General features: G+C 33.2%; 1 protein-coding gene across 5 annotated transcripts; it reads left to right on the top strand.

Annotated features, from left to right (window-relative positions):
- Window positions 1-6,345: 6,345 nt before the first annotated feature.
- Window positions 6,346-17,957, top strand: aqz (aaquetzalli). 5 transcript variants are annotated; one of them, XM_073961644.1, is made up of 2 exons: window positions 6,346-7,583; window positions 12,646-17,957. In XM_073961644.1, the coding sequence occupies exon 2, from the start codon at window positions 13,640-13,642 to the stop codon at window positions 14,684-14,686; it is 1,047 nt and encodes a 348-aa protein (XP_073817745.1). In that variant the 5' UTR covers window positions 6,346-7,583; window positions 12,646-13,639; the 3' UTR covers window positions 14,687-17,957. The 5 variants fall into 5 exon arrangements, with proteins under 5 accessions (XP_073817745.1, XP_073817773.1, XP_073817754.1 ...); XM_073961672.1 differs by having other exon boundaries at window positions 6,348-6,482; XM_073961653.1 differs by having other exon boundaries at window positions 6,359-6,442.
- The last annotated feature ends 8,432 nt before the right edge of the window (window positions 17,958-26,389 follow it).

The raw sequence follows: 26,389 nt of genomic DNA, 5'->3' as shown, positions 1-26,389 counted from the left end.
CTAAAACGTTGGACGTGTTTTCGGCTTTATTTTTTGATTATGCGGTGTTTACATTAGCACAGTATTTTGTAAAAGTTTGTACAAATTTGTGCAAACTTTTGGGTTATCGAACAGACCTAGTGTGACCACTATGAGGGCCAAACCTATAGCTCTGCGTGTTGCGTGTGCGTTCGAAAATACAAACACAAAATGCATGTATTTCAATTTGAAATACATGTATTTTGTTTTTGTATTTTGCAGGTTAAAAATGGTAACAAATGGTAAAAATGATAACCTCAGGTAAGTAAAGAAACACAACCAGTAGTGCGATTCTCTAACTCATTTTTTGAGTTACCGACAAATATCGGTAAAATTAAAATACTTATAATTTCTGTAATTAACGATATTATTCGGTAAGTTAACGACCAATAAAATGTAGTCGCAAAGTTCTACCGATAGCAACAATGTTGTCAACTTTTATTTGAACTTTTCATTCATAATTTCGCGTTTAATGTTACCGGTTTTTGTCAGTAACTCAAAAAATAAGTTAGGGAATAGCACTACAGGTCGAACTTTGTCTTTAGCCTTTTATCAGATATGACTTCAGCAAGAATGTCATGCTTCTTATGTGTCGAGGCCTTAAGAAAGTTCTTGCTGGACAATTCTTGCTAGGAAAGTAGCCAGATAGGCCTATTTTTACTTGTTAAAATTATTTTTAGAACATTTGCCTAGAAGAAATTTTCAGTTTTGCATTGGAATAAAAATTTAATCGTATCCACAATTCGATTATGTGGAGAAACCTTGAGAAAATGTTCAAAAAGGAGGTATTAGGGGCCAAAACATACGGTCCGTTGAGCGTACACAAAATTTATATGAAAATCGTTTACGACTTTTACCACTTTATAAAGTACGGGAACAGGCCACACATGAAGACTTTAAGAAAAAACTTGGCATCACTTACACATTTTTTATGTGGTTGTTGTTTCCAACGCGCAACGCGTCAAGCTGAAAACCATCCAACGTTTGAGTAAAGCTTTGTGTCATTAGGTCTGTCTGGTTACCCTAACATTTGTAACAATTTGTACCAATTGTTGCTGGAAGTCGTCTGTTAATACAAAAAGTCAGCAAAAGAGAGCGATTCGAGAGAGACATTTTGATAGTTCTTTTACTGAGAGTATGCAAATTCTTGCTGGAATAATTTCTTCTAGCAAGAACTTGTAACTCTTCTTCTTCCTGAAAACAATCAATCATCTGTTATTAATTTTTCGTTGATTTATGTTTGTGAAATTTAAAAACAATTTTATTGCGGAAATATCAAGTCTAAAGCGCTCGGCACATACGATGCGTTGAGCGTCGCGGTACAACAACCACATGAAATAAGTGTAAGTGATGCCAAGTTTTTTTTTGAAAAACAACAACATGGCTGACGCATTAAAGTTAAACATAATTTAATTGTTTTGGGACAACGCGTGTCCCAACGTGTCACTAAACGGCTGAAATCGAGTGGATTTCGTAAATGTAAACCAAGCATTACTCTCTGAGAAAGTTTTTGCTGGACAATTCTTGCTGAGAAAATAACCAGACAGACTTATTTCTGGTAGATGAATAAAATACCAAGTGCTGCCAAGTTTCAATTCTTCTTTATTCTTCTACCAGAAATAACACAAAACTTTACTCAAACGTTGGATGTGTTTTCAGCTTCACTCAACGTATAGTTGAGTTCGTTCCAGAACTAAAAAGTTTTTACACATCTAACACATTTTGAACATTTTTCCCCAACATCCGTTTCCGTACACCAAAAATGTTGCAAAATGATCACTTCTCTTTGAACAAAAATAGCGCTGAATGGCTCTCTCTTTAGAAACTTTTTACACGACAAATTTGACCGAGCAAAAATGTGCAACATGTTTGCCGATTTCCGATTGGCTGACACGCCGACTTTGACATTTGTTCCATTTTTTTTTACGTTTCTGTCATTTTTCCGTTCCCGTACAGTTTGGAAGAATGTGTGCGTTGAACTCATTTTTTTCGGTTCTCTCTTTTGCACATTTTACCATTAAAAAAGTACTGGAACGGAGCTTAAATGTTTAGTAAAGCCCTCGGCACATACGGTCCGTTTAGTGAGTCCCAATTTACATTAGGCGAGTTTACTTGCGGCAATTGTCAGTTTGATGGAGAGAGAGGTGAGGCATATGGTAACCCTTTGCCTCTCAGTCCCCTCTCTCACCTACAAACTGACAATTGCCGCAAGTAAACTCGCCTAATGTAAATTGGGACTGACACTTTAAAACAGTTGAATTATAGGTGTGTTCGTTTACTCAACAATTTGTACAAATTTGTACAAGTTCAGTAACTTCTTGTAATCGGCTAAGCTCTTTTGCATTGTACTATAGAGTAAACGAACAACATCCAGTAACTATTTGTAAAAATCTTGAGTAAACGAACACGCATTATTGCTCTGTTCCAGAACCTGCAAGAAGCTACTATTTTTTACTACGATAACATTTTTTCCTTTATGTTATCGGAAAAACAGTAAAAATTGGTAGATTCTTGCAGTACTGGAACAAACCATATGTTTAACTTTAATCCGTCAGCCATATTGTTGTTTTTCAAAAAACTTGGCTTCACTTACACTTTTTTCATGTGGTTTTTGTACCGCAACGCTCAACGCACCGTATGTGCCGAGCGCTTAAGTGTGATGTTCTAAGAATTCAGCAAAAACCAGGATTGTTTTCATGATTATAGCTTTTTGCCCGTATAACCTTCTTTATTAGAATTTATTTGACGTACACGCAGTGGAATTGACATCTGAAACCCATTGGGTTAAAAAATCCGTATGTATGCAAACGTACTATTAATCAGCTATTAAGGCCCAAACTCAATCAGCTCGTCGCTTGCTTTCTTCGCTTTGCTCTTGTAAAAGACTAAAGCAACCTATTTCGAATTCGTCTCTGCCGTTCTTTATTCTTATAATAAAAGCTCTGTTCCTTTACGTGCAAGAATCTTCAAGTTTTACCACCAGACACCATACAATTCATATGGGAGCAGTTTACAACTTTTGCTACTTTTGCCGGTTTTACCACTTTCAAAAGTAAAGGAACAGACCAAAAGCGACTCAAGCAAGAAAAATCTATTGAGCTTCGGCGCGTTAAAGGCCGCGGCACATACGGTACGTTGAGCGTCGCATTGCAACAACCACATGACAATTTCAAGAACAAACTTGGCATCACTTAAGCGCTCGGCACATACGATGCGCTGAGCGTCGCGCTGCAACAACCACATGAAAAATGTGTAAGTGATGCCAAGTTTTTGGAAAAACAACAACATGGCTGGCGCATTAAAGTTAAACATAATTTAACTTTTTTAGGACAACGCATGTCCCAACGTGTCACTAAACGGACCGTATGTGCCGAGCGCTTTACATTTTTTTATGTGGTTGTTGTTTTTAACGCGTGACGCAACGTACAACGTACCGTATGCGCCGGAGCCATAAAGCCCTCGGCACATACGGTCCGTTTAGTGACACGTTGCGACACGCGTTGTCCCAAAACAGTTAAATTATGTTTAACTTTAATGCGTCAGCCATGTTGTTGTTTTTCAAAAAACTTGGCTTCACTTACACTTATTTCATGTGGTTGTTGTAACGCAACGCATAATTTAACTGTTTTGGGACAACGCGTGTCCCAACGTGTAACTAAACGGACCGTATGTGCCGAGGGCTTTAGCGTTGTGTTACAACAAGTCCCGGTCCACACTAGCGTGAATTTCATTAAAAAATTTCATGAAATTAGGTGTTCTTAAATCGAATTCCCCACTACAGCAATTTTATGATTTTACTCTACTATGGACGTCGATCTAGAGACGCATAATTTCATATCAAAATTTCAGTGAAATTACTGTAGTGTGGCCCGGGACCAACCACATGAAAACTTCAAGAACAAACTTGGCATCACTTAGATTTTTCATATGGTTGTTGCATGGTACAATTAAGGCCGCTGCACATACGGCGCGGTGAGCGTTGCGTTACAACAACCACATGAAAACTTCAGGAACAAACTTGGCATCACTCACACATTTTTCATGTGGTTGTTGTTTCCAACGCGCAACTCGTGACACAACGGACCGTATGTATTTGGCCCATTACTTATAAAGGGGTGTTTACACTATCTATGAATGTCATATGAGATGTCAAATTTGCTACATCCCGGTCCACACTAGAGTGATTTCATTGATAAAATTGCATGAAATTATGCGTCTCTAGATCAACTTCCATAGTAGAGTAAAATCATAATATTGCTGTAGTGAGGAATTCGATTTAAGAACGCCTAATTTCATGAAATTTTTAAATGAAATTAACATTTTGCGTTCCCGTACACAAAATTTATATGAAAATCGCTTACGACTTTTACAACTTTTACCACTTTATAAAGTTCGGGAACAGGCCAATAAATTGTGTTATTTGCGTGATTTATATTTTGTGGTCATATGAAATTGTATGCTAGTGTGAACGCAAAAACTAAAAGTGGTGTGGACTTCGACAAATATAAAAGTTTTCGAATGGATAAAAGAAGTGACAACTCATATGACATTGATAGATAGTGTAAACACCTCTTTAAGTAGATGCCTCAGCGCAGCTGATCGAATCTAAAACTTCAAAAAACTATGAATTCGCCATGAAAAATCAATACAAAAACAATATGATTTGGTAAGTAATGGCTATATCACACCATATGCATTTTCACATGTATGTTGTCACTTTGGGTATACTAATATACAGACCAGGGGCTGGATATTTGTTCTATGAAAATTTGAAATGAAAAATATTTCTTTTAGTCCCAATTTACATTGGGCGAGTTTACTTGCGGCAATTGTCATTTTGTAGGAGAGAGAGGTGAGGCATATGGTAACCCTTTGCCTCTCAGCACCCTCTCTCACCAGCAAACTGACAATTGCCGCAAGTAAACTCGCCCAATGTAAATTGGGACTTATAATTTTTTTCATTTGACAGTTTTCTCTTTTATAATGGCCCCGGCACATACGGTACGTTGTGCGTCGCGTTACAACAACCACATGAAAACTTCAAGAACAAACTTGTCATCACTTACATTTTTTCATGTGGTTGTTGTTTTTAACGCGTGACGCAACGCACAACGTACCGTATGTGCCGGGGCCATAAAAGGCGTAGGCGTCCAGACAACTGCAAAAACAGTTGTAAAGTTATGAATGAAAATCATAGATATCTTTTTGTTTTCCGTTCGCATATTTTGTTTTTGTACCTATTCTTTTGTTTTCAACACATTTAAATTATCATCTCACTTCTTTTTTCACAAAAATGTCAAAAATTTGTTAAAATTATGGACAGCTGGGAGACAGCAGACAAATGTATGTATGTGTTAGCAAATCAGAGTTGTATTTGAATACAAACTCTCTGGTGTAAATGTCTAGTAAAGAAGAATAGAGCAACCTAGTTCGAGATTGGATCGGCTCGCCCAAATTTGTCGTGTAAAAATTTCTGAAGCATTAAACACATCCAGTGTTTCAGCAAAGTTGGTCGTCATTTCTGATAGCAGAATAACAGAGCAAGGGCAACATAGATTACATTTTGAGTAATGTTTTGTGTCATTTCTTGTAGAAGAATAAAGAAAACTTGGCAGCACTTTGTATTTTATTCATCTACCAGAAATGACGCAAAACTTTACTTAAACGTTTGATTTGTTTTCATCTTAAAGAGTAAGGGCCCCGGCACATACGGACCGTAGAGGGTGGCGTTACAACAACCACATGAAAAATTCGAGAACAAACTCGGCATCACTTACACATTTTTCATGTGGTTGTTTTTTTCAACGCGAGACACGACTCACAACGGATCGTATGTGTCGCGTTACAACAACCAAATGAAAACTTGAAGAACAAACTTGGCATCGCTTACACTTTTTTCGTGTGGTTGTTGTTTTTAAGGGCGAAACCTATAGGCCGCTGCACATACGGCGCGTTGAGCGTTGCGTTACAACAACAACATGAAAACTTCAAAAACAAACTTGGCATCACTAACACTTTTTTTCGTGTGGTTGTTGTTTTTAATGGTGAAACCTATAGGCCGCTGCACATACGGGGCGCTGAGGGTTGCGTTACAACAACCACATGAAAAATTCGAGAACACACTTGGCATCACCTACTCATTTTTCATGTGGTTGTTGTTTCCTACGCGCTACGCGACTCACAACGGACCGTATGTATTTGGCCCATCATGGGTGGGCGCATAACTGATGAACGCTCTACGCTGTCAATTAGGTGTGCGTATGAATTTCCTGTTTGTTATATTGGCAGCACTGTTTTGCGTTTTCGAACCCAATTAAAAAATATATTTTCACTTCGTTTTTATTATTCGATCGAAGAGTCATGTAAGAGGTTCGGAAGAAGCGTTCAATACGCATTATACACACAACAACAAAAAATTTTAAAAGTAAAAATACAAAAAAAAAATAAAGTAATTTTGAATTCAAGTAAATAGTGATCTATCTGTTATAATTATTATCAATTAAATGTAATAAGTGATAACAAGCAAATCAAATTCAATCGATCCATAACAACGTCGTCACATTCATATCCATATGTTTGTGTGCACATCATCAACTCCATAGAAAAGATATTTTTAGTATCGTATGTATCCATAAAGGAAATAAAAGCAAGAAATAAGAGTACAACGAGTGAAGCTAACAAAATTCATTAACAACAACAAGTACAACAAACAATCTTGGCCAACCAACGGCACAATTCGTTAAATCGACAGGATACAGACGTTGATAATATTTTCGATAAAACATTTCGACGGCTGTGGGCCTAATTGTGTTCGGGCGAAAGTTTCGGCAAACGGAAAGAGTTTTTTAAACAATATTTTTCGAAACGGATACACTCCAAAACCAAACATCACCACCGCCGTGAGCACAAAAATCTTTCCGTGTGTGTGTGTGCGTAGTACGTGTATTGTACAAATCTGAAAATCTGCAATATTGACAGCAATCATCATTAACGCAATATTTCTTTTCATCCAAAAGTTCAAAGTGTGATTTCATTTTTGTTCGCTCGGTACCTTAATACAAACAAAAAAATCGAGGTTGAGAAACAATATTTTCTATATACCAAAAGAAAAAGAAAAGAATACAATAAAACATTTGTGGTGTGTGTGTAGAAGAAACGAAAAACACAAAAGCACACAAAAATTTTGTATTGTGTAGAGTGCCAGAATACACTTTGTAACGATTTTGATTCTTCTTAAAGAGAATTCCCTCAAGTTTCGTAAATTTTTTGTGATATTCGAAAAATTTCCCTCTACGTAACGTCGAAGGTGATTTCTTTATTTTATTTTTTTTAATGCGACACAACAACAACAGCAACAAAAGCTATAGTCATCTTACTTTACTCTGCTCTGGGAATTTGTTACAAATTTACAAGAGAGAAAGAGACAGAAAGTGTTTTATGTTTAGATAAAACGACGGCATATAGCAAGTAAAAATAAAATTAAAATTAAAAAATATAATATTAAAAAACCACCACCAAACTACAAAAACAACGACGGGGAAGCTAAATGGTTTACAAAGTTCCAAGTAAGTCCGTCATACAATTTTACTTCCAAGTGTTGGGTATTAATTTTTTTTCCAAAAGTATATTTTGTTTTTGGTCAAAAAAAAAAAAAGTAACTGCCAAGCAGGAGGTGGTGGTAGGTGAGCCTAAATGATTCCGACAATTTTTTGTTTTGAACCACCATTAAGAAATTTAATAGAAATCACGTTTTCAGTATATCTGTAAAAGTGGCAACGTAGCACTTTGAAAATGTATTGTATAAACACGCACACACACACGTACACACAATTCACACACACACACACAACACACAAACATGGGGAAACAACAAAACAGCGTATAAAACAACCGCTTTGGCTACTAAAAAGAAAAACAACCCACAAAATGCTACGTTGTCGAATTTCAAGGGATACCCAACTGTGTAGTAAGACGCGGGGTGACAGTGTTGTTTTCTGTTTTTATCTGAAATTAAACTTAGAGGTGTCGTTTTGCCGCAAACCTCTTGAATTATTGTTATTTTTGATGTGAACTTTTTGGGGTTGAACATATTTGCACTATATTTACAAACATATTTATTGATAGAAATGTTTTTTAAAAGCTCTGTTCCTTTACGTGCAAGAATCTTTAAGTTTTACCACTTTTTACTCGAAAAGTGTTCCTTTACTTCAGACACCATACAATTCATATGGAGACAGTTTACATCTTTTACTACTTTTGCCGGTGTTACCATTTTCAAAAGTAAAGGATCAGACCAAAAGTTATTTTTATGAGGTGCAGCTGAAGCGTGCCTTTGAAAATAATCTCAAAAAGTAGACCTAAGGCGACACAAAATGTAAATTATTCCAAAAAATACATCAAAACAGATAAAAACACAAATATTATGTGGGGTACACATGATCAGTTTTGACTGTCGATATTTCCGAAAAATCGACAGTCAAAACTGATCGTGTGTGCCCCGCTTTAATGCCTTGTTCATACTTAGGCTAATTCGCTCTCTATTCGTTGTTCGAACCCAAATTACGATATAATTACTTCATTTCACACACAAAATTTTGAGAACGAACAACGATTTTTGTACATTGTTTAATTTAAATTAATCTTAGAACGAGATTAAATATGCCCCATCTCTAACAAATGAGCGAATTTATGGAAATAAATTAATTATGACAGGAAAAATACAAAATTTAAAAATTTATTAAAAACCCAAAAATTTTTAGAAACACTGCAAAACATGAATGAAAAGTAAACTGTTCAACGATTAGTATACATTCAAATCACAGCAAATGTTGTCTCCTCATTCATTGCAGTTGCAATTGTTGTCCATAGTTTCAAATTCGCGTACAAATTTAGAAACAAAAATCAAATGCCTGCCAGAAAGTCTGTATACCAAAAAGTTATCTTGTCAGGTCGCTTTATCTCGTTAATTTTGAAAATAGAAAAATTAAAAAAATGTACTGAAAACACCAAAATTGTGAGAAAAAATAGAAAACATGAATGAAAATAATATAATTTAATATTAAATAGATATCTAAAAGAAGGACAAATATTTTTTTCAGTCCATATCAATTAATTTTACTCGTCTTGTGTCTGAAACTTTCTTTAAAACCAGTAAATAAAAGGTATGAAAATATGAATCATGTTGCTATGAATTGTGTACCATGTCGTATGAACGGGTTAATTCGTGTATGTAATTATGGGATCGAAAAACATGATTCAAATGCTGGTATGAACATGGCATTAATTCAAATGAACATCTATGTCTGTTCCGGAACCTACAATTACAATTTTTCTCTTTTTATGTTATCGGAAAAATAGTAGATTCTAGCAGTTCTGCAACAGACTCTATATTTTTGTCAGAAAATATTTGTTTATTATAGTAGAGTGCTAGAACAAAAAAGTTTTTGCAATTTTTACCACGCTTACACATTTTGCGTTCCCTTAAAATAAAACACAGCACAGGAGTCGTTCACCACTTTTGCTAATTTTGCCACTTCAAAAAATACTGGAACAGGCCATATATTAACTTTTAGTAAATACAATGTTACCCGGTGATTACACATGCAAGCAACTTGCAGACACCAAGGCCTATAGAAGGTCGGCCATTCAGAGTTGTTCTGTTAACAACTTTTGACAACAATGGTCTGTTCCAGAACTGCAAGAATCTACTAATTTTTACTATTTTTTCCGATAACATAAAGGAAAAAATGTTATCGTAGTAAAAAATAGTAGATTCTTGCAGGTTCTGGAACATAGCTATACATAATAGATTATATTTTGTAAATATTTATCGACCTTTGAGTCTTTTTATGTTTCTTTTAAGACGTGTGTCTTATTGGGCTATAAGGTCTTTTTTGTCAATGAAAAATAAATAAAGATTACTTATTTCATTATTTTATCCGACGTTTCGTTGGGTTTTTCCAACTTCCTCAGGGATAAGTTTTTATTGATCTTGCAACGACATAAATATGCATACATACAATAAATAGTTTTCGTATTTCACACTGTTTCTTTAGCAAAAAGAAAAATTTTACTTACAAGTAATTTCTCGTCAGTTCTACATTTAAATATTAAAAAAATTTTTGGTTTTAATAAATAAATAAAACAACACAAACAATTAATTGTATAAATGCAAAAATAATCAAAAAATTAAAATAAAATGTCAAAGAGTTCCTTATTACTAGTAACCCTCTGTGATTACTAGTAATAAGGAACTCTGTGTTATTTTATTTTAATTTTTTGATTATTTTTGCATTTATACAATTAATTGTTTGTGTTGTTTTATTTATTTTCTTGCGTGAGTACTGTCAATAAGATCCGTTCAGTACGTTTTAACACTATACATTCAAATCTGTTCAAAGAGCATGGGAACAAAAATGCTTTAACCCCATAATTGCGCATTGGACGGACATAATATGAATGTAGTCAAATAGCCAAAAAATTTGTAAAAATTCCAACAATTTTTAAGGGTTTTGTTCGGTAACAAAATTGCTCTGTAAAAGAGAGGGAATTTTGTCCCGTAAAACTTTCCAAGTTTGGCCAGTTGACCCTTGATCGATAAAAACTAAACTACATGGAATGTTAACGTTAGGTCTGTCTGATTACTTTTCCAGCAAGTTCTCTCTCAGAGAGTATCAAAGTATAAGCTAGACTTCGGAGTAGTTTAAGGTTTTGCGTAACTTGTTATGGCCTATTGAGGCTTTGTTACGGTGAAATGAGGAAAATAAAATAATTAGCTCTGTTCCTTTACGTGCAAGAATCTTCAAGTTTTACCACTTTTTACTCGAAAAGTGATCCTTGATGTAAGCATACAATTGTTGTGAGAGCAGTTCACAACTTTTGCTAGTTTTACCACTTTTGACCATTTTTAAAAGTAAAGGAACAGACCAAATAAAACTAAGACAGTTTTATTCTCTTATGCAAAATAACTGTAAAAAGTAAGCAGTAAAAAACCTACAAGCCATCAATCTTGCATTTTATTAAAAATATTAAAAAAAATGAACCAAAAAGATTTTTTCATTTTGCAACTTTGTTTCACCACATAATTAAAAACAGTGATTGATTGTTGCAGGAAGAAGACTTGGAAGTGATTGAAAGAACAAATTTGTTCGGCAAAAATTTACAACTCTCAGTAAATGAATCGTCAAATGTCTCTCTGGAATCGTTCTCTTTTGCAGAACTTTTGTGTTAATAGACTATATTCAGTATCCACAATTTATGCAAATTATTACAAGTTTTGGAACAAATTGAATACTCTACTAGCTGGCGGAAAAAAATCTGATTTTTTTAAATTGTAAGTTTTTCTAATTAGACGGCCTTCGGCCGGGGATTTAAAACTTTCTCCCTTGGACAGGAGCCAATTTAGGGCACGGGAACAACATTTTTTTAAATTTAATTTTTTTACTTTAACAAGGGAATTTTCCGAACTTCAGAGGTACATATCTCGGGAAGTATGAACTTCACCCCAACAAACTTTATATTTTTGTAATGAGGACGTAATGATCTACCTGTGGTAAACATTTCAGATTTTTCGACAGCTGGTAGACAAACCTAATATTTCAAATTGTGTCTCTTGACAAACTTGATTTTATTGAGAAGTTGGTTAATATAGGTCCGACAATACGAATTGACTAAACTATGACTATTACTAGGCAAGGCAAATTTATATAAGGTAAATGCATGAATTACAACAACAAAATTTACAAAAACAGCATTGAACATTTAATGTCAAAGAAAATATTGAACAATGTGTTCGTTCTAAAATTTTTCTCAGGAAAAACATAAATACATTTTGAAAATCCTCTAAAATAGAACAAATTTGAATAAAAATGTAAATATAAGGCATTCAGAACTGTCGTAGGTCATTGTTATTACACGTTTACGATGAAAAGACGAATTTAATGGTAGCAAATTTCGAAGTTTCAAATTTCATGGGTAGACCCTATTACATTTTTAAAACTAAATTTACAAAAAAGTAAGAATACAGCTGATTGTCATTTCTACCTTGTATAAATGTGCCTTGTTGCTAGGATTACATTTACGAAATCCACTCGATCTCAACTGTCAATTCCATTGCTTAAACGTGACGTATACACAAAGGAATTGACGGTTAAAATCCACTCGATTTCGTAAATGTAAGCGTACTGTATGGCTGAGCTTTAAGTGATTCATGATTCTGTCGCGAGTATAAATGTCAGTTGAACAGCCTTGTTAAAAAAAAACTTCAGAGAAATATCAAAATAAAACTTGTTGTATTATTAAAGCTTTTATTTCTTTTTTAGATATAAAAACGTACTACACACAAACTTGATAAAAATAATTCCTAATATTTCAAACACTTAATACCGTTACTACCATCTAGACCTATTTACATACATATAATACTGCTAAATAACATATATTTGTATTTTTGTATGTACCTATCAATATAGTTTTATTATTCCTGACATTATTTACTAAGTATTTTGTTTCTTTTCTTTATTTTTGTTTCTTTTTTGGATTTGTGTCGTCTCCCTTCATGTGATTTGATTGTGGTGGGTCTTGTGCTTCAAAAACAAACAACAATAAATTGAAAAATATAAAAAATAGGACCACAAATAAATGCACATTAGCAAAGAACAACGGCATAAAACACCAACAAGAAGCAGAAGAAGATAGATAACACTTTGTGAGGAAGATATCTATATATTACGTTAAGCCATAAAGAGGTTAACGACGACAACGCAATTATCCAAAAAAAACCTTTTCCCTCCTTAAAGCCAGCAAAGACAACAAGACAAGGCAAGATAGAGAAGCAAGCAAAAAGGAGACGGTTGAAAGGAGACGAAGTCTGACATAGAAGAAGAAGCGTTGACTCTGCGAAATACCACAACAACAAATTGAATAAGAAGGAAATTCAAAAAGATAAATCAACAGACTGATTAATTAATTTTAAAAGTAAAGAGTATAATAAATAATTTATACCTAACTATAATACACAACAGAAGCAAACATATATAAATAATACAAGTATATATAAAAGAATTTATATATAATTATAAAATAATACTGTAAATATTGTAAGGCGAGAAGAAGACGAAGTAGTAAAGAAAGAGGTAGAAGAGCGAGCGCAGAAGGCGTTTGAGAAGCCGACGACAAGAAGAAGAAGAAGAAGTACAAGGGCAGCAGAAATTGAATGAAGCAGCAGCTGCAGAGACAGCCGTTAATGAAAAAGCGCTGGATACAGATCGACAACAGTAGAAGCAGCTGTTTGTTCAAACAAGTTTGACTCGAAGAGAAAGAGCCGTTAAATTAAGGACAAGAAAGAGGAATGCCCATTTATATTTTAAATAAGCGTTGATTTTATTGTGTGTGATATTTAAACATTAAGCATTAATTTAACAAACAAACAAAAAACCTAAACATAAACAACAACTACCAACAAAATCAAGAAATTACTCAAGAAATTGTAACAACAATAATAGCCAAGATACCAATTGTGATTGGAAGAAATATAAAAGCGCGAATTAAGTAGCAGCAGCAACATCAACAGTATAATTGAGTCCAAGCGACAAGCAAAAATAACAACTTTAACAATTGTACTATGACATACTCGCACAATAGCGTTAGTAAGAATTTGAAAATGACAACAGCAGCAGCGGCAACCGCAGCGGCGACGATACAACAACAACGTTCGAAAAAAGTGCCGCATGGAGGAGGAGGCAGTAATTGCTCACCACCATCCACACCACCCCTAAGTGCACATTCCAACAGTATTGCTAGCAGTACAAATTACTACAACCATCCCCATTACCAGCAGCAGTATCATCAACTGAGCTGCTCGCCTCCAGGATGCCCCATGTCATCTGCCGTTTCGACCAGCTCAACTTGTAGCAGTAGTTCCGGTGTGTCCTCGTTGGGTTCCTCCTCAGGTAATGGTAGTGGAAGTTACTTTGCTTCGGCACGCAAACAACAGCAACGTAATTGGCAGCAACAACAACAGAGGCGTTCGCCTCAGCATAACAACAGTAATGCTAACAACGATGGTAATAGCTTTTTCAACAACAACAACAGCAAACGTTATAGTGGTGGTGGCGGAAGTGGTCAGAAACACCGTGACGGTCAACGTTCGCCTCAGGGAGGCCAAACCACCCGCCAATCCCCAGCCTCGATTTTGGGTGGCGGTGTTAGTTCCTCTTCGCCCATTTCCATAGGCAGCAATCCCAATTCGGCCCGCAAATCACGTTCGAAGCACTCGAGTCCATTGTTGTGTGTCGGTGGCAAGATCTCACCCACTCATCCACTCATACCCACCGCCTTGACGCACTTCGCTGGCAGCAAGTGCTTCGATGCTCCGGCCCCCACAGCATTGCCCAAGCCCCCCGAGCACTGGACACTGAGCAAAAGCGAAGAGAAGGTCGACAGCAGTGCTGGTCCCGGCCTACACAGTGTGTTGAGCGCGGCGGTTCGCTCACACAACCATCACCATCACAGCAGTAGCAGCAGCCACCATCATCTTCATCACTCCAATGCAACGCATGCCGTCGATGCGCACACCTATGGCGGTCACGTGGTCAAGTCGTCGAAGCGCAATCTCCTCGATGACTTTGATACGCACAATTTGAAATTGTTGCTCAACGTGCAATCATAACCGCCCTCCTGCGGCCAAGATCATCATCACATTTGTTTTTGCCAACAAAACTTAAAGAACAACAGCCCCCCACAACCAACAACTAACGAGAAAATAGATAACAAATCAACAATAAATTAAGGAAATACTTTCAATTTTTCCACATTCAAAATTCAAAACAACAAAACAAACTCCCTCCCTCCCCCCTCATGTCGTGAACAATAACAACTCTAAAAGTGCTTGTGATCTCAAGAATATTACAAAGTCACACTGTAAAATACAATAACAAAAACTAAATTATTTAACAGTAACATAAAAAGAACAAACCAACAAAAGTACAGACAAAACGGACATCCCTCTTTCGTTTTTTTTTCACTAAGCCAAAACAAAAAAATAAAATTGCCAAAAAATGCAAAATTCATCAAACCCCGATAAACAAGAAAAAAATAACAGCAATCAACAAATGACAACAAACAGCAACTGTGAACAATTTAATAATTTTATTTGAAACAACAGCCACAAACAACAACAAAAACCATTAAGAAAAAAAAACTTTGAAATCTACAAAAAGTGCTATAAACAGTCAGACCAACCAACCCAAAAGAATCCAAATTTTTTAGATGCCGTTTCGATCGTGATATAGACTAAGAAGAAATTTGTAGAGAACCGTTAAGATCTCTACTCGAATGTGATTTCGGAAAATTAAATTAAATATAGGAAAGGACCTTGTATTTGTTTTAAAAACAAATCTACAAGTTACTGAATGTAACGGCTCTATAGCAATAGAACAACAGCAACAACAGGATGCGTGAGAATAATCCATCATTGATCATAACCAACAGACATTTATAATAATTAGCCCACCAAAGCTCCGCTCTAAAATAAAGCAACAATTAACTGATAAACCTTAAAAAAACAACAATAAACAAAAACAAACATCCAACAAAAATACCTATGAGGCTAAACAAAATTCAATTTAAAGTGCAAACGTTAAAAAGATCTTCGAACAACAAACCCCTTCCTGTTTGTTTGTTTGTGTGTTTGATAACCACTGTGATGATGACGCAGGGCTGAAGGTGGCCAAATGGACCAACGACCGACCAAATAACCGAAACATAATCTCATTGCCAGAGCTTTTGACAACACTATACCTATAACAACAGCAAACCAACATCCAACCATCCAGGCAGCATAGAAAGCAACAGCAGCAGCAGCAACCAATAGCAAGCCCATAATTATTGTATTAGCAGAATCAGCAGATACAAAAGAAATTCCTCTAGTTCAAAACTCAAAGAAAAAGCTAGCTACTACTATTCGTACTATGTATGTATGTATCTAACAGAAAACAAAAATCTTCCAAATATTTGTTTTATATTTATTTGGAAATCTTCATATTATTTTTATTATATCTAATTCTTCATGTGTAGTAATCAAAAGAATGTAAACAACAAATTCTCTCGTAGGGTGTGGAAGGAAGGTCGTCCTATGTGTTGTTGGCCTCCCCTCCACCCTTATTTGTTTTGCAATATTTAAACAAAAGTTGTAGTTAATTTCGAGAAGCTACTACAATCAGTCATATCATCATGTCATGTATTTATTTATATAGTATACTACTATTTTATACAAGTCTCCTCAAGTGATCCCCCATCCCCTTCCCCACTCCCCTCGCTACTAATTTGTTTTTATTTTTTTATTTTAGAATTTTGTATTTTTTGTAAATTAAAACTTTACCAAAAACAGCGTGTAAAGCAATTGCCTCTTTTTGCAATGAAATTAATTTTGATTTATCTCTTTTCTACTTTGTGTTCCGATTTTGTGTATAATTAAAATGTAATGACAAAGTTTTCATTGCAGAGATGGGGCTTTTGTTAAGTGATCACTTTTTTTTAAGGTAAAAGGTGAGGGTGGTCGTTTTAAAAACGATTGTCCCTTGGCCTTGTGTAATTAGAGATATAATGTAATTTTGTAAATTTTTATATATATATTCTCTCTTATTATACTTTCCTTTTTTGTTTTTCTTCAACAAAACAAAACACCCTTCAGACAACAACAAACAATATTAAAATAATATTCAGTTCAATTCAGATTCAGATTATGCAATTGTCTTAAGATTACCATATTTTTGTGGCAATTCCATTAAGATGATGAAGTGAGAATACATTTTAGTATGAATCAACAACTAAAGATGAAAAAACAGAAGAAGAAGAAGAAGAGCAACTATAAAGTATTTATTTTAATACTGTAACTATATACATATAAATATACATTTAAATTATTTGTATTTTGATTGAATGATGTGGTAATATATACATATATAACTTATATTTAAGCTTTTTAGTCCTAAAACATTTCCTTACTGTTCCCCTTCCTCTCTCCCTTACCCCCACCCCCTTTCCCATCATACAAGGAAACAAACTTGCCCCCACCCCAACTGTGTTGTATACTATATGATCATCTCCTCCCACTAGCAGTCCTATTATCATCCTCCATCTACCTACATAAAAACAAATTATAGTTTTGAATGACTTGTGTAATTTTTTGATTTGATTTTCGTATAAAGAAAAGAAGGAAAACAAAACAAAGAAACCAACAAAAACTTTAACCCAGTACCTTGTTTTTTGTTAGCATTTAATATTAATATAAATTATTAATTAAAAATCCCACAAAACAAACTGAAAACAAAATGTTTTTACATTACTACAATGATATGTATTAGAAAAAAAAACATAAACAAAACAAATAGGAAAATCTGCACAATAATGATGTCTACTTATAACAAAATAATAAGAAGAAAAGGAAGATATATAACCTTCTGCTGTTGCCAAATCAAATGTGATTATGTTAGAAGTCCAGAAAAGTAAAAAGAGGAAATGTTGTGGAAGACGGCCAATGTGAAGTTGATATGTGTAGAGTCCGTTATGCGTTGTATGGCGACTCAATGCATACCATCCATGTACATTGGTCTTCTTCTACACGATGAGACTTATCGATCGACCATCCCTTACAATCAAAAAATAAAAAAAACACAAATTACGAGCCAAAAAAATGCACTTCGTTTTGTACAAATTCCAAAAAAAACTCTAAATTGTTTAGTTTTTTAAGCGTTGTTGGTTTATAATTGCCATTTTTGTACATTTTAAAGTTTTTTTTGTCGCCCCCACCCCAAAAACCAACCCCCGCCCAAAGTCCCTATTTTAAATGAAATTATTAAAACGTGATATTTGTATGCAATCTTAAACTGTGAGGAGCAGTGCTCTATCACATATTTTCAAAAAAGAAAAAAACACAAAAACAAAGAATTTTGCATTTTTATTTTAAGTTTCTCTTGTCGTCTACACTCTACTATATAAAGTCCCTATTTTTAAACTATCTATGTTCAAAGTAATTATATACATTTTTTTAACTTTTTCTTCCAACAAAGAATTAACACCTCTTCATTTTACAAGCCTCCTCGTATGATCTTGTGTTTAATAAATAATAATAATTATAAAACTAAAAAAAATGCAAAAAAAAACAACAATTATTACTCTTAAACACCAAAAGTACAAAATTCTATAAAAAGAAATCTTTTTTCTTAAGAGATAAAATAAAACACAAGGTCATATCTGCAGGCTTGTTTTTCTCTTGCTTAAATAAGATTATCCCTATTTCTTTTGGTTAATTTTTGTTCGAATGCAATATATTTCTAATGCTAGATCTTTTTTCTCAATCACTTTTAAAATTTGTCTTTTTTTTTAAGAAAAAATATCAAATCCTTTAAAGTAAAGCTTTTATTTCTCTTTTAATTTCTCTTTTTTTCCTTTTATATTTTTTTATTTCATAACGAAATTGAAAACAAGCTTTAACAAAGACTTAACTACACACACAGATATATATTATATAATTATTAATTAATATTATTGCAAAAATGTATATCCCATTTTAAAGGTTTTGAACAACAACACGAAACACTGCTTACTTCTATAAAACATACAACAAAAAACTCTAGAAATCCTAAAACCTTATTTAGGTAGGAAGTCAACAAAAATTATTTGTGTTTTTAAGAAAAGGACAATTACCAAAAAAAAAATGTAATAACAAATAGAAAGTAACCAAATGTTGTTAACTGAACTCTAAGAGTTCTTTTTAAAAAATATTGGTTGTTTGTAATAATTAAAACAAAAAAATAATTTTTCTTTTCTTACTAGCATAAATAATTATGGACCATATACAAAATTGTATACATGTGTTTGAGTGTATTAAATAAAATATACTCGAATATCGAAAGGAAGGAAAATCGACAACAAATACCATTGAGTTTAATTTTTAGTTTATTTTTATTTTATTATTATTTTTATTTAAAAAAACAAAAAACAAACATGTACTTCCAACATTGAAACAAAACCAAAGGAGGTAAGAAAGCCCAAGTCTGAGGCTATGTTCCTGCACTCCGACCACACACAGCGTTTACATGTATTGAGAATTCTATATGATGAACTGCATAAAAGGTTTTTACTTTTTTTCCAATTGCATTTATAAAATAAGTCACATTTTTCATGTTGTTGTGGTCCGCGCAGATGTCGGTCTATCTTCCGACTTTGGCTTTTGCACCTCCTTTAAAATTGTTAAAAATGAAAGTAAATATGCAATTATGTGTGATAATAAAAAAACGAATAAAACATGAGTAAAATTAAAACATCCCGCCCAATAAAATTGATGAATACAATAAACAAATTGTTTGATAATAAAAAAAAACCAATCTCTGCAATAATTTTAATCATTCTGTTTGTGATTTAGTATTTCTGTAATTCGGAAGACACACACACACACCCATACACCAACCACCTACAATTAATCACTCATTATAATCAAAACAAAAAAACATAGTCCGAATTGTAAAGTGTATTTCTTTATTTTTAACGAAGACATTTGGATAACGATTATTTACAATGAAACCCACAAAATGTGAAAATTAAAACTTGGAAAGAAAAAAAACCCATTTTATTGAATACCATTTTATTAGGTATACAATGAAATAACAAAAAAATTGTAAAACAAAACTATGTATGTATTCTAAAAATCACGGCCCATATCCTACCTTGTCCCCCATCCGATTATCCCCCCTCTCAACCACAACCAACCATAAAAGTAAATAAGACAAAACAACAATATCCCCCCCTCTCTAAAAGAAGAAAATACATTCAAAAACAATATCATTATACATTATTCGAATATGAAACATTTGATGAGATACAGAAAAAAAAAAAATAGACAGAAAAAATGAAATTTTTTTAAATAAAAATTTGTGGTGCAGACCTTTTGTGAAGGTCTGTACTCAATCAAACCAAAAAAAACCCCAATTTGTTTTTCTTTCCTTTTTGTTTTCTTTTGAAGTTGCTTTATTTTTCAGGTAAAATAGGTATTTGATGAAAAGGTTTGTTTGTCAAAGATAATTCATTTACTTATGTACATACATTCGTGCCTGCATACGATAGAAGCAGAAAATAAAAGGAATTTGTATTTTTCTACGCATAGCTGTTTTGGGCTGTTGCTGCCTCCCCAAAGTAAAAAAAAAGATAGAAGACAAAATAAAAGCTAGCCGAAAGAGTAGCCAATTGAAATATTTGCTTCTTACATTAGTGTTAAAAACATAAGCATCAAATGTTTTCATCTTTTAATGATCGGAATAAATGCAACAGAAATATTGTCGATGCTGGAGATAAGAAGCAAAAGAAAGAAGCAATTTGTGCACTTGCCACCTATTACTGCAGTTTTTTAGCAAATATGTAGCTGCTAGAAGTAAATAGCAAATACAGTTAGACAACTAAATGTTTGCAAAAACCAAATCCCTATTAATCCTCAAAATAAATGGTGCAACAAGTGGAAAAACTGTGCTATAAAACTATATTTTTTTTTGCTTTTTTTAACCATATAGGTTTTCTGCTAAGTATTAAATTTGATCAAATTCAGTCATACAAAAAATCTTCATAACAGACAGATAAAAAATGCATGAGCCATTTACTGATGTAAAACAGTTTGATTTTCCCTTTGAAAACATCAAAATACCATTTGAAAGTATTGGGCAAAGATATTCATTCAGTGCAGTATTGTTCTAACGACCTAGAACAGAGCAATACTTCCTCTATCAACAGTATTGAAACGACTTAATTTGTACTAATTGTATAGATATTATCCTACACTATAATACTAAATCCGAAAAAAGTATCCATAAAACTATGAAATATGGAAATAAAACCCCTATTGGAGAAGCTGGAAAACCGTAGGTTTGGGTACTACATTCTTTACCAAGCGCAACAGCATGCGAAATCGAATTCACGGACCTAATAATGATTGGGTAGACATCGCCACTGATACCATTGGGAAATATTTAACAGTCAGTAATTGGTCTGAAAGTCTCAATAGCGATCCAAAAAGCTCCACTACCAAAGGACCGATCATGATATATTAATCTTAATTGTGTAAATTGCGGATGTAATGTAACAACACTAAACTAATAAATAGGCTGACTTCACAAATGCAGTATGATGCGTCAAATGACGTCGTCGTGACTTCATTACTGCAGTATGTCTTTTTATAGACATCATCGCGACATCATAAATGTCACGCGACCCGTCATATTGTGCAGTATTTGCCAAATTTGTGCAGTGTCACTTGTGCTGCACAACAATTGACATTTCTTTAGTACTATTATGGCAACTGACATTTGCGAAGAGAAGAAAAATACATAAGAAACAATTAGAAATGGTGGATTTGTGGTATGTAAAAAAATAATACATTTATTTTCAGCAAAAAAACGAATTTGAAAGATTAAAGCAATGTGTTCGTCCATAAAAGCAGTAAAATGACATGTCTCTTTTTATACCCTACACCACCCTGTGGTAAGGGTATTATGTGTTAGTGCATTTGTATGTAACATGCCTAAGGAAAAGAGATAGACCCATAGTTCCTTCTAGGGATATGCATAGAATCACTTTCTGAGTCGATTTATGCATCTCCGTCCGTCCGTTCGCAACGTACAGGTCGCATTTATATGTATGTATATGTTAGATTTGGCTGAAAATTGGGGAAGATCATCGGGGCAATCATGAATATTTCCCTCGGAATTTTCCGCGCGGAAAATAATTTTAAAAAGTGATATTCTTTAAAAAATTAATATTTTCAAACGTTTCAGTCTAATGGTATCACTTAATTATGGAATATTCTCGTCGAATTAACAAAAATACTGCCTTTTTCGGGAAATAAAAAATTGTGAAAGGGGGTAAAGAGAATAAATTCCCCACGGAATTTTTATTCATGATTGCCCTGTATTTTTTAGCCGTCGGAAGAACGCTAAAGCTTTTGATGAAAATCGGTTCAGATTCCATATATATTTTCGGCCGATTTGAGGTATTTGATGCACCAAACACGCTGTATTTGTCCAATTTTGATGAGATTTGGAATGTGTAATGGAATTAGGTCTATAGACAAATGTGCTAAATTATATCGAAATCGGTTCAGATTTGGATATAGCTCCCATATAAATTTTCGAACGATTTTTGGTATTTGGTGCACGAAAGACGTTATATATGTCCCATTTCAATGAAATATAGAATGTATGACGAAATTTGGTCGAGAAATAAGTGTGCCAAATTATATCAAAATCGGTTCAGATTTGGATATAGCTCCCATATATATTTTTGACCGATTTTTGGTATTTGGTGCACGATAAACGTTATCAGGCATGTCACAGATTCCGATCGGAATGGTTGCAATTCCGAAATTTCATTTCGATCGTTTTTGTCTTAGCTTCTTTAGATTCCGATCGATTTTGTGAAGTCAAAAAACTTAATTATTTATTTTAAATGCGAAATTAAATGTAAATTTGTTAATAAAACAACATTTTAATTATTTCTAAGTGTTTTTAGAGTGTTTTAAAGTGGCAGATTTAAACAAAATAAAAATACAATTCCGTTTGCAAAAGCAAAAGTGGTTTCATTCCGAAAAATTCTTCGTTTTTCGTTTTCTGAAGAAGCTAAATACGGAATCAATTCCACTTTCGATCGGAATTCGTTTCTGTGACATGCCTGTATATATGTCCGATCTCAATGAAATATGGAATGTGTGACGGAATTTGGTCCAGAAATAAGTGTGCCAAATTATATCGAAATCGGTTTGGATTTGGATATAGCTCACATATATATTTTCGACCGATTTAAGGTATTTGATGCACCAAAGACGCTATGTTTGTCTGATTTTGATGAAATTTGAAATGTGTGACGGAATTTGGTCTAGAAATATATGTGCCAAATTATATCGTAATCTGTTCACATATATATTTTACCTATTCACAGTGGTATAGGGTCCCCGATTTTGATCCTTTCCTTACTGGTTTCACAATGTCAGTGTTGCCACACATATATACTTCGTCTTTTTGTGATGTTGTCAATATTTGCAATGTATGTAAATATATATATGAGTGAATTCCGCTATTGCATTTATGAAGTCAGTCAGCCATACTTTGGGCCAACATAAAAAATATTAATTATTTGAATTATTCGAGCTAAAATATTCTAATATCAGCCCTCACAAAATTTGCGGGTCCTTTCAAAAAATCAAATCAGATTTATAACAAAATTGGAGAATTAGTAACATTAGAGTGTACAAACCGAACCTTAATTTTGGGTTGGTTAACTAAGCTCCAAAAAATGTCCAAAGTGGATAGACAACTTATTAAGGAGCACAACTTCTTTGGTAATAATTCCAGAAACTGTAGATTTGTTAATTTTTGCAAACATTTGTCAGGAATTTAAATCAGTATCTTTGGGCAATTGAGGTGACGACATGCATGAAGAAGACAATGCAAAATATGAATTGTGCTATATTTTTGGATGTAATTGTAGTTTTATTTTGGCACAAAGTCTTGACAAAACCTTTGCAGTCATTGACTTTTTGTTTTCTTTTTCGTTGGCATAGCCATGATTTGGCAGCAATTCAAGATAATGTGTGTTTTAGAATTCTGGTGTTTTGTTCTGTTTTTTTTTTATAGTTTTCTTATCCGCAATAATTATAAATTAAACCCCCCCCAAACCCCTTATAATTATTTTCGTTAGCATTTGTATTTCTTTTAAAATTTATTTTGATTCCAAACAACGAACAAAATGAAGTGCATAGTTAATTAAATGGAGCCGAACGAAATTGTGTTTTAAATAATTTGATTATATATTTTACTAAATAATGATATTATTACTAAGGAATTTATTGAATTGCTCCCAAGTGTAGTTTTGTAAAAGATCTTCCGTGTATAAAAATGCTATGAAAGGTTTCGTGGGCTTGATACTACCTATCTAAAATAAAAAACCAAATGCTGATATTAACAAAAAAAGTGTATTAAAAAAGAAAAGTCTCTGTCACTATTAGGGAATCAATATTCTGAATCTTTTGCTTTATAAAACACCAACTAAAAGTAATAAAAACAACACAGCTTAGACTTACTTATGTAATACTATGATAATAAAGAAACAGAATACAATAAAACAAGAAAAGTGTGAAGAGTTCTGGCGGACATGGGCTTTATTTGAAAATGCTAGAAAACAAAATAGTATTTTTTAGTAAAAAAAACAAAGTTTTACAAATGGAAATAATTTTAAAAAAGACATCATCATCTAAAAGAAATTCCTTGGGTGGTAAACCCAAAAATGAAGTCTCTGTGATTTTTGTATTTAAATAAAAATTGCCTCAAATTACCAATACAAATGAAGAAAAAGAAAATAAACTATTACACAATGTAATTATGATAATGCAGGAAGATCTGCTGCACTTCACCAAACCACCAACAAACGATAACAAAAACTAATCCACGAAGGCAGGATGTAAGTATGAACTATGAAGGCCCAAACCAAAATCGGCCTAAAAATAGTAAGCCTTTGCTGCCGTCACATTAATCGATTGTACAAATTTAGTTAATGAAATGAAAAAAGAAAAAAAAAACTCAAAATCAAATCATGCTATTACTTAAACTAACCAAAGCGAGCGATAACGAAAACAAGAAACGAATATGTTTTCAAATGTAATTCGAGGTATCCGCGTATATTAATCGTTAGAAGATTTCAAATTAGGCTGACTTCTGAAAATGTATGTATTTGTGTTTTTATATTGTAAAAATACATACATACGGAGAGCAGAACAAGCACCGATGCCAGTCATTGAAAAACTTGTATAAATAATTTTCAACTTTTGGCTTGGGCGAAAGTAATTACATTTTGGGAACTATTAAGAATTTAAATACGTAAACGTTTATAAATTTTTTGTTTGAAATTCAAATTATTCCATGAGAAAATTGAAGTGTCCATGAATTCGGAAGTGTTCATTAAAATTCTTGGAATGTTGTGAATTGATAGTTTTTTTCAGTTTTGATTTGGAAGTGAAATACTTTGAATTACACCACAAATAATGTAAGCAAATGATTTTAAAAAAAATACCTACTACCTATTCACGTACATATTCATTTACAGTGTATGTTGTAAAATACACACATACATATGATAATGGATGGATGGGATGAATGAATGTAATTGCTATTATTTGACAAAAATATAAAAGACAACAACAAATGCTAAAATGAAAAAGAAAAAATTTAAATGTAGAAATGTAATTTTATCTAAATTAAAAACACAAAAAAAAACAAAAAACAATTTTTTAAACAAAACTAACTACATTACAATAACATATATAAAGGATCAATAGATTATAATACCACTAGTAAAAAAAACCATACATACATACCTACATGGTTAGGTAACGATGTATGCATGTCTTTTGAATTTGTCTACAAATAAAGAAAATTAATGCAAAATTGTTTGATTTCTTGTAGATTTTATTTTTCATCAAGTCCAGTTAATATTTGTTAACAAAATTATTATTATTATGATACGGTTGTGAAGATAAATCTAAAATTAATTTAAAACAAAATTTATAAATAAATATCAATGGGTAACATACATCATCATACTACTAATCCTTCCAAATACTCACAAACGAAAACGAAAAGTCATAAATGTTTTCCTTATCAAATTTCAAATCACAAGATTTTGTACTTAAAATGATAGACGGGACATGGTATGCCTTATAGTAGATTAGAGAAATGTCTTCAATTTTGTTAAACCATTGAAACCATCCCCCTTTTGCCCTAAAAATTACTAAACTTGGGGCAAAGGACATTGCATGAGTATTATGTGAGTGTGTACCACCTACCTTAGAAAAAAAGCTTTTCAAGCAATACATATTTCAATATAACTGGACAGTTTCATAAACCGTAAAGCTGAAAACACATCCAACGTTTTAGTAAAGTTTTGTGTTGGGCGTTGAAAAAAAACAACAACAACAACAGGGCGACGCCGACACCAAAGTCCAGCGTTGATCTGTTTGCCGGCATATATTTTAAATGAATTTGAATTTTTCGGCATCATGCCCAACAGAGTAAAAACGGCCAAAACGACACAAAACTTTACTCAAACGTTGGATGTGTTTTCAGCTTTAGGATGTCGTCTTGAGCGATTCATTTTGTGGGGGGTTTTAACTTGGGAACTAAGGTAAATGAATTATCTTCAAAAATAACAACAAGCAATGCAAAAATAAAACATGAAAGATAATTGTGATTTGTAAGAGTATTGTTTTGAATATACGGCAAATTGATCTGCAAGAAATACCATAAGAAAGCACTGGATAAATTATACGCAGAATACTTTA

This window comes from Musca autumnalis, unplaced genomic scaffold (assembly GCF_047663935.1).
Source record: "Musca autumnalis isolate F117 unplaced genomic scaffold, ASM4766393v1 scaffold_1, whole genome shotgun sequence".
Taxonomy (NCBI): Eukaryota; Metazoa; Arthropoda; class Insecta; order Diptera; family Muscidae; genus Musca; species Musca autumnalis.
This window is presented reverse-complemented; position numbering and strand designations above follow the sequence as displayed.

Coding starts and splice junctions, on each gene's coding strand:
- aqz (XM_073961644.1), top strand. CDS start 13,640: ATGACATACTCGCACAATAGCGTTAGTAAGAATTTGAAAATGACAACA.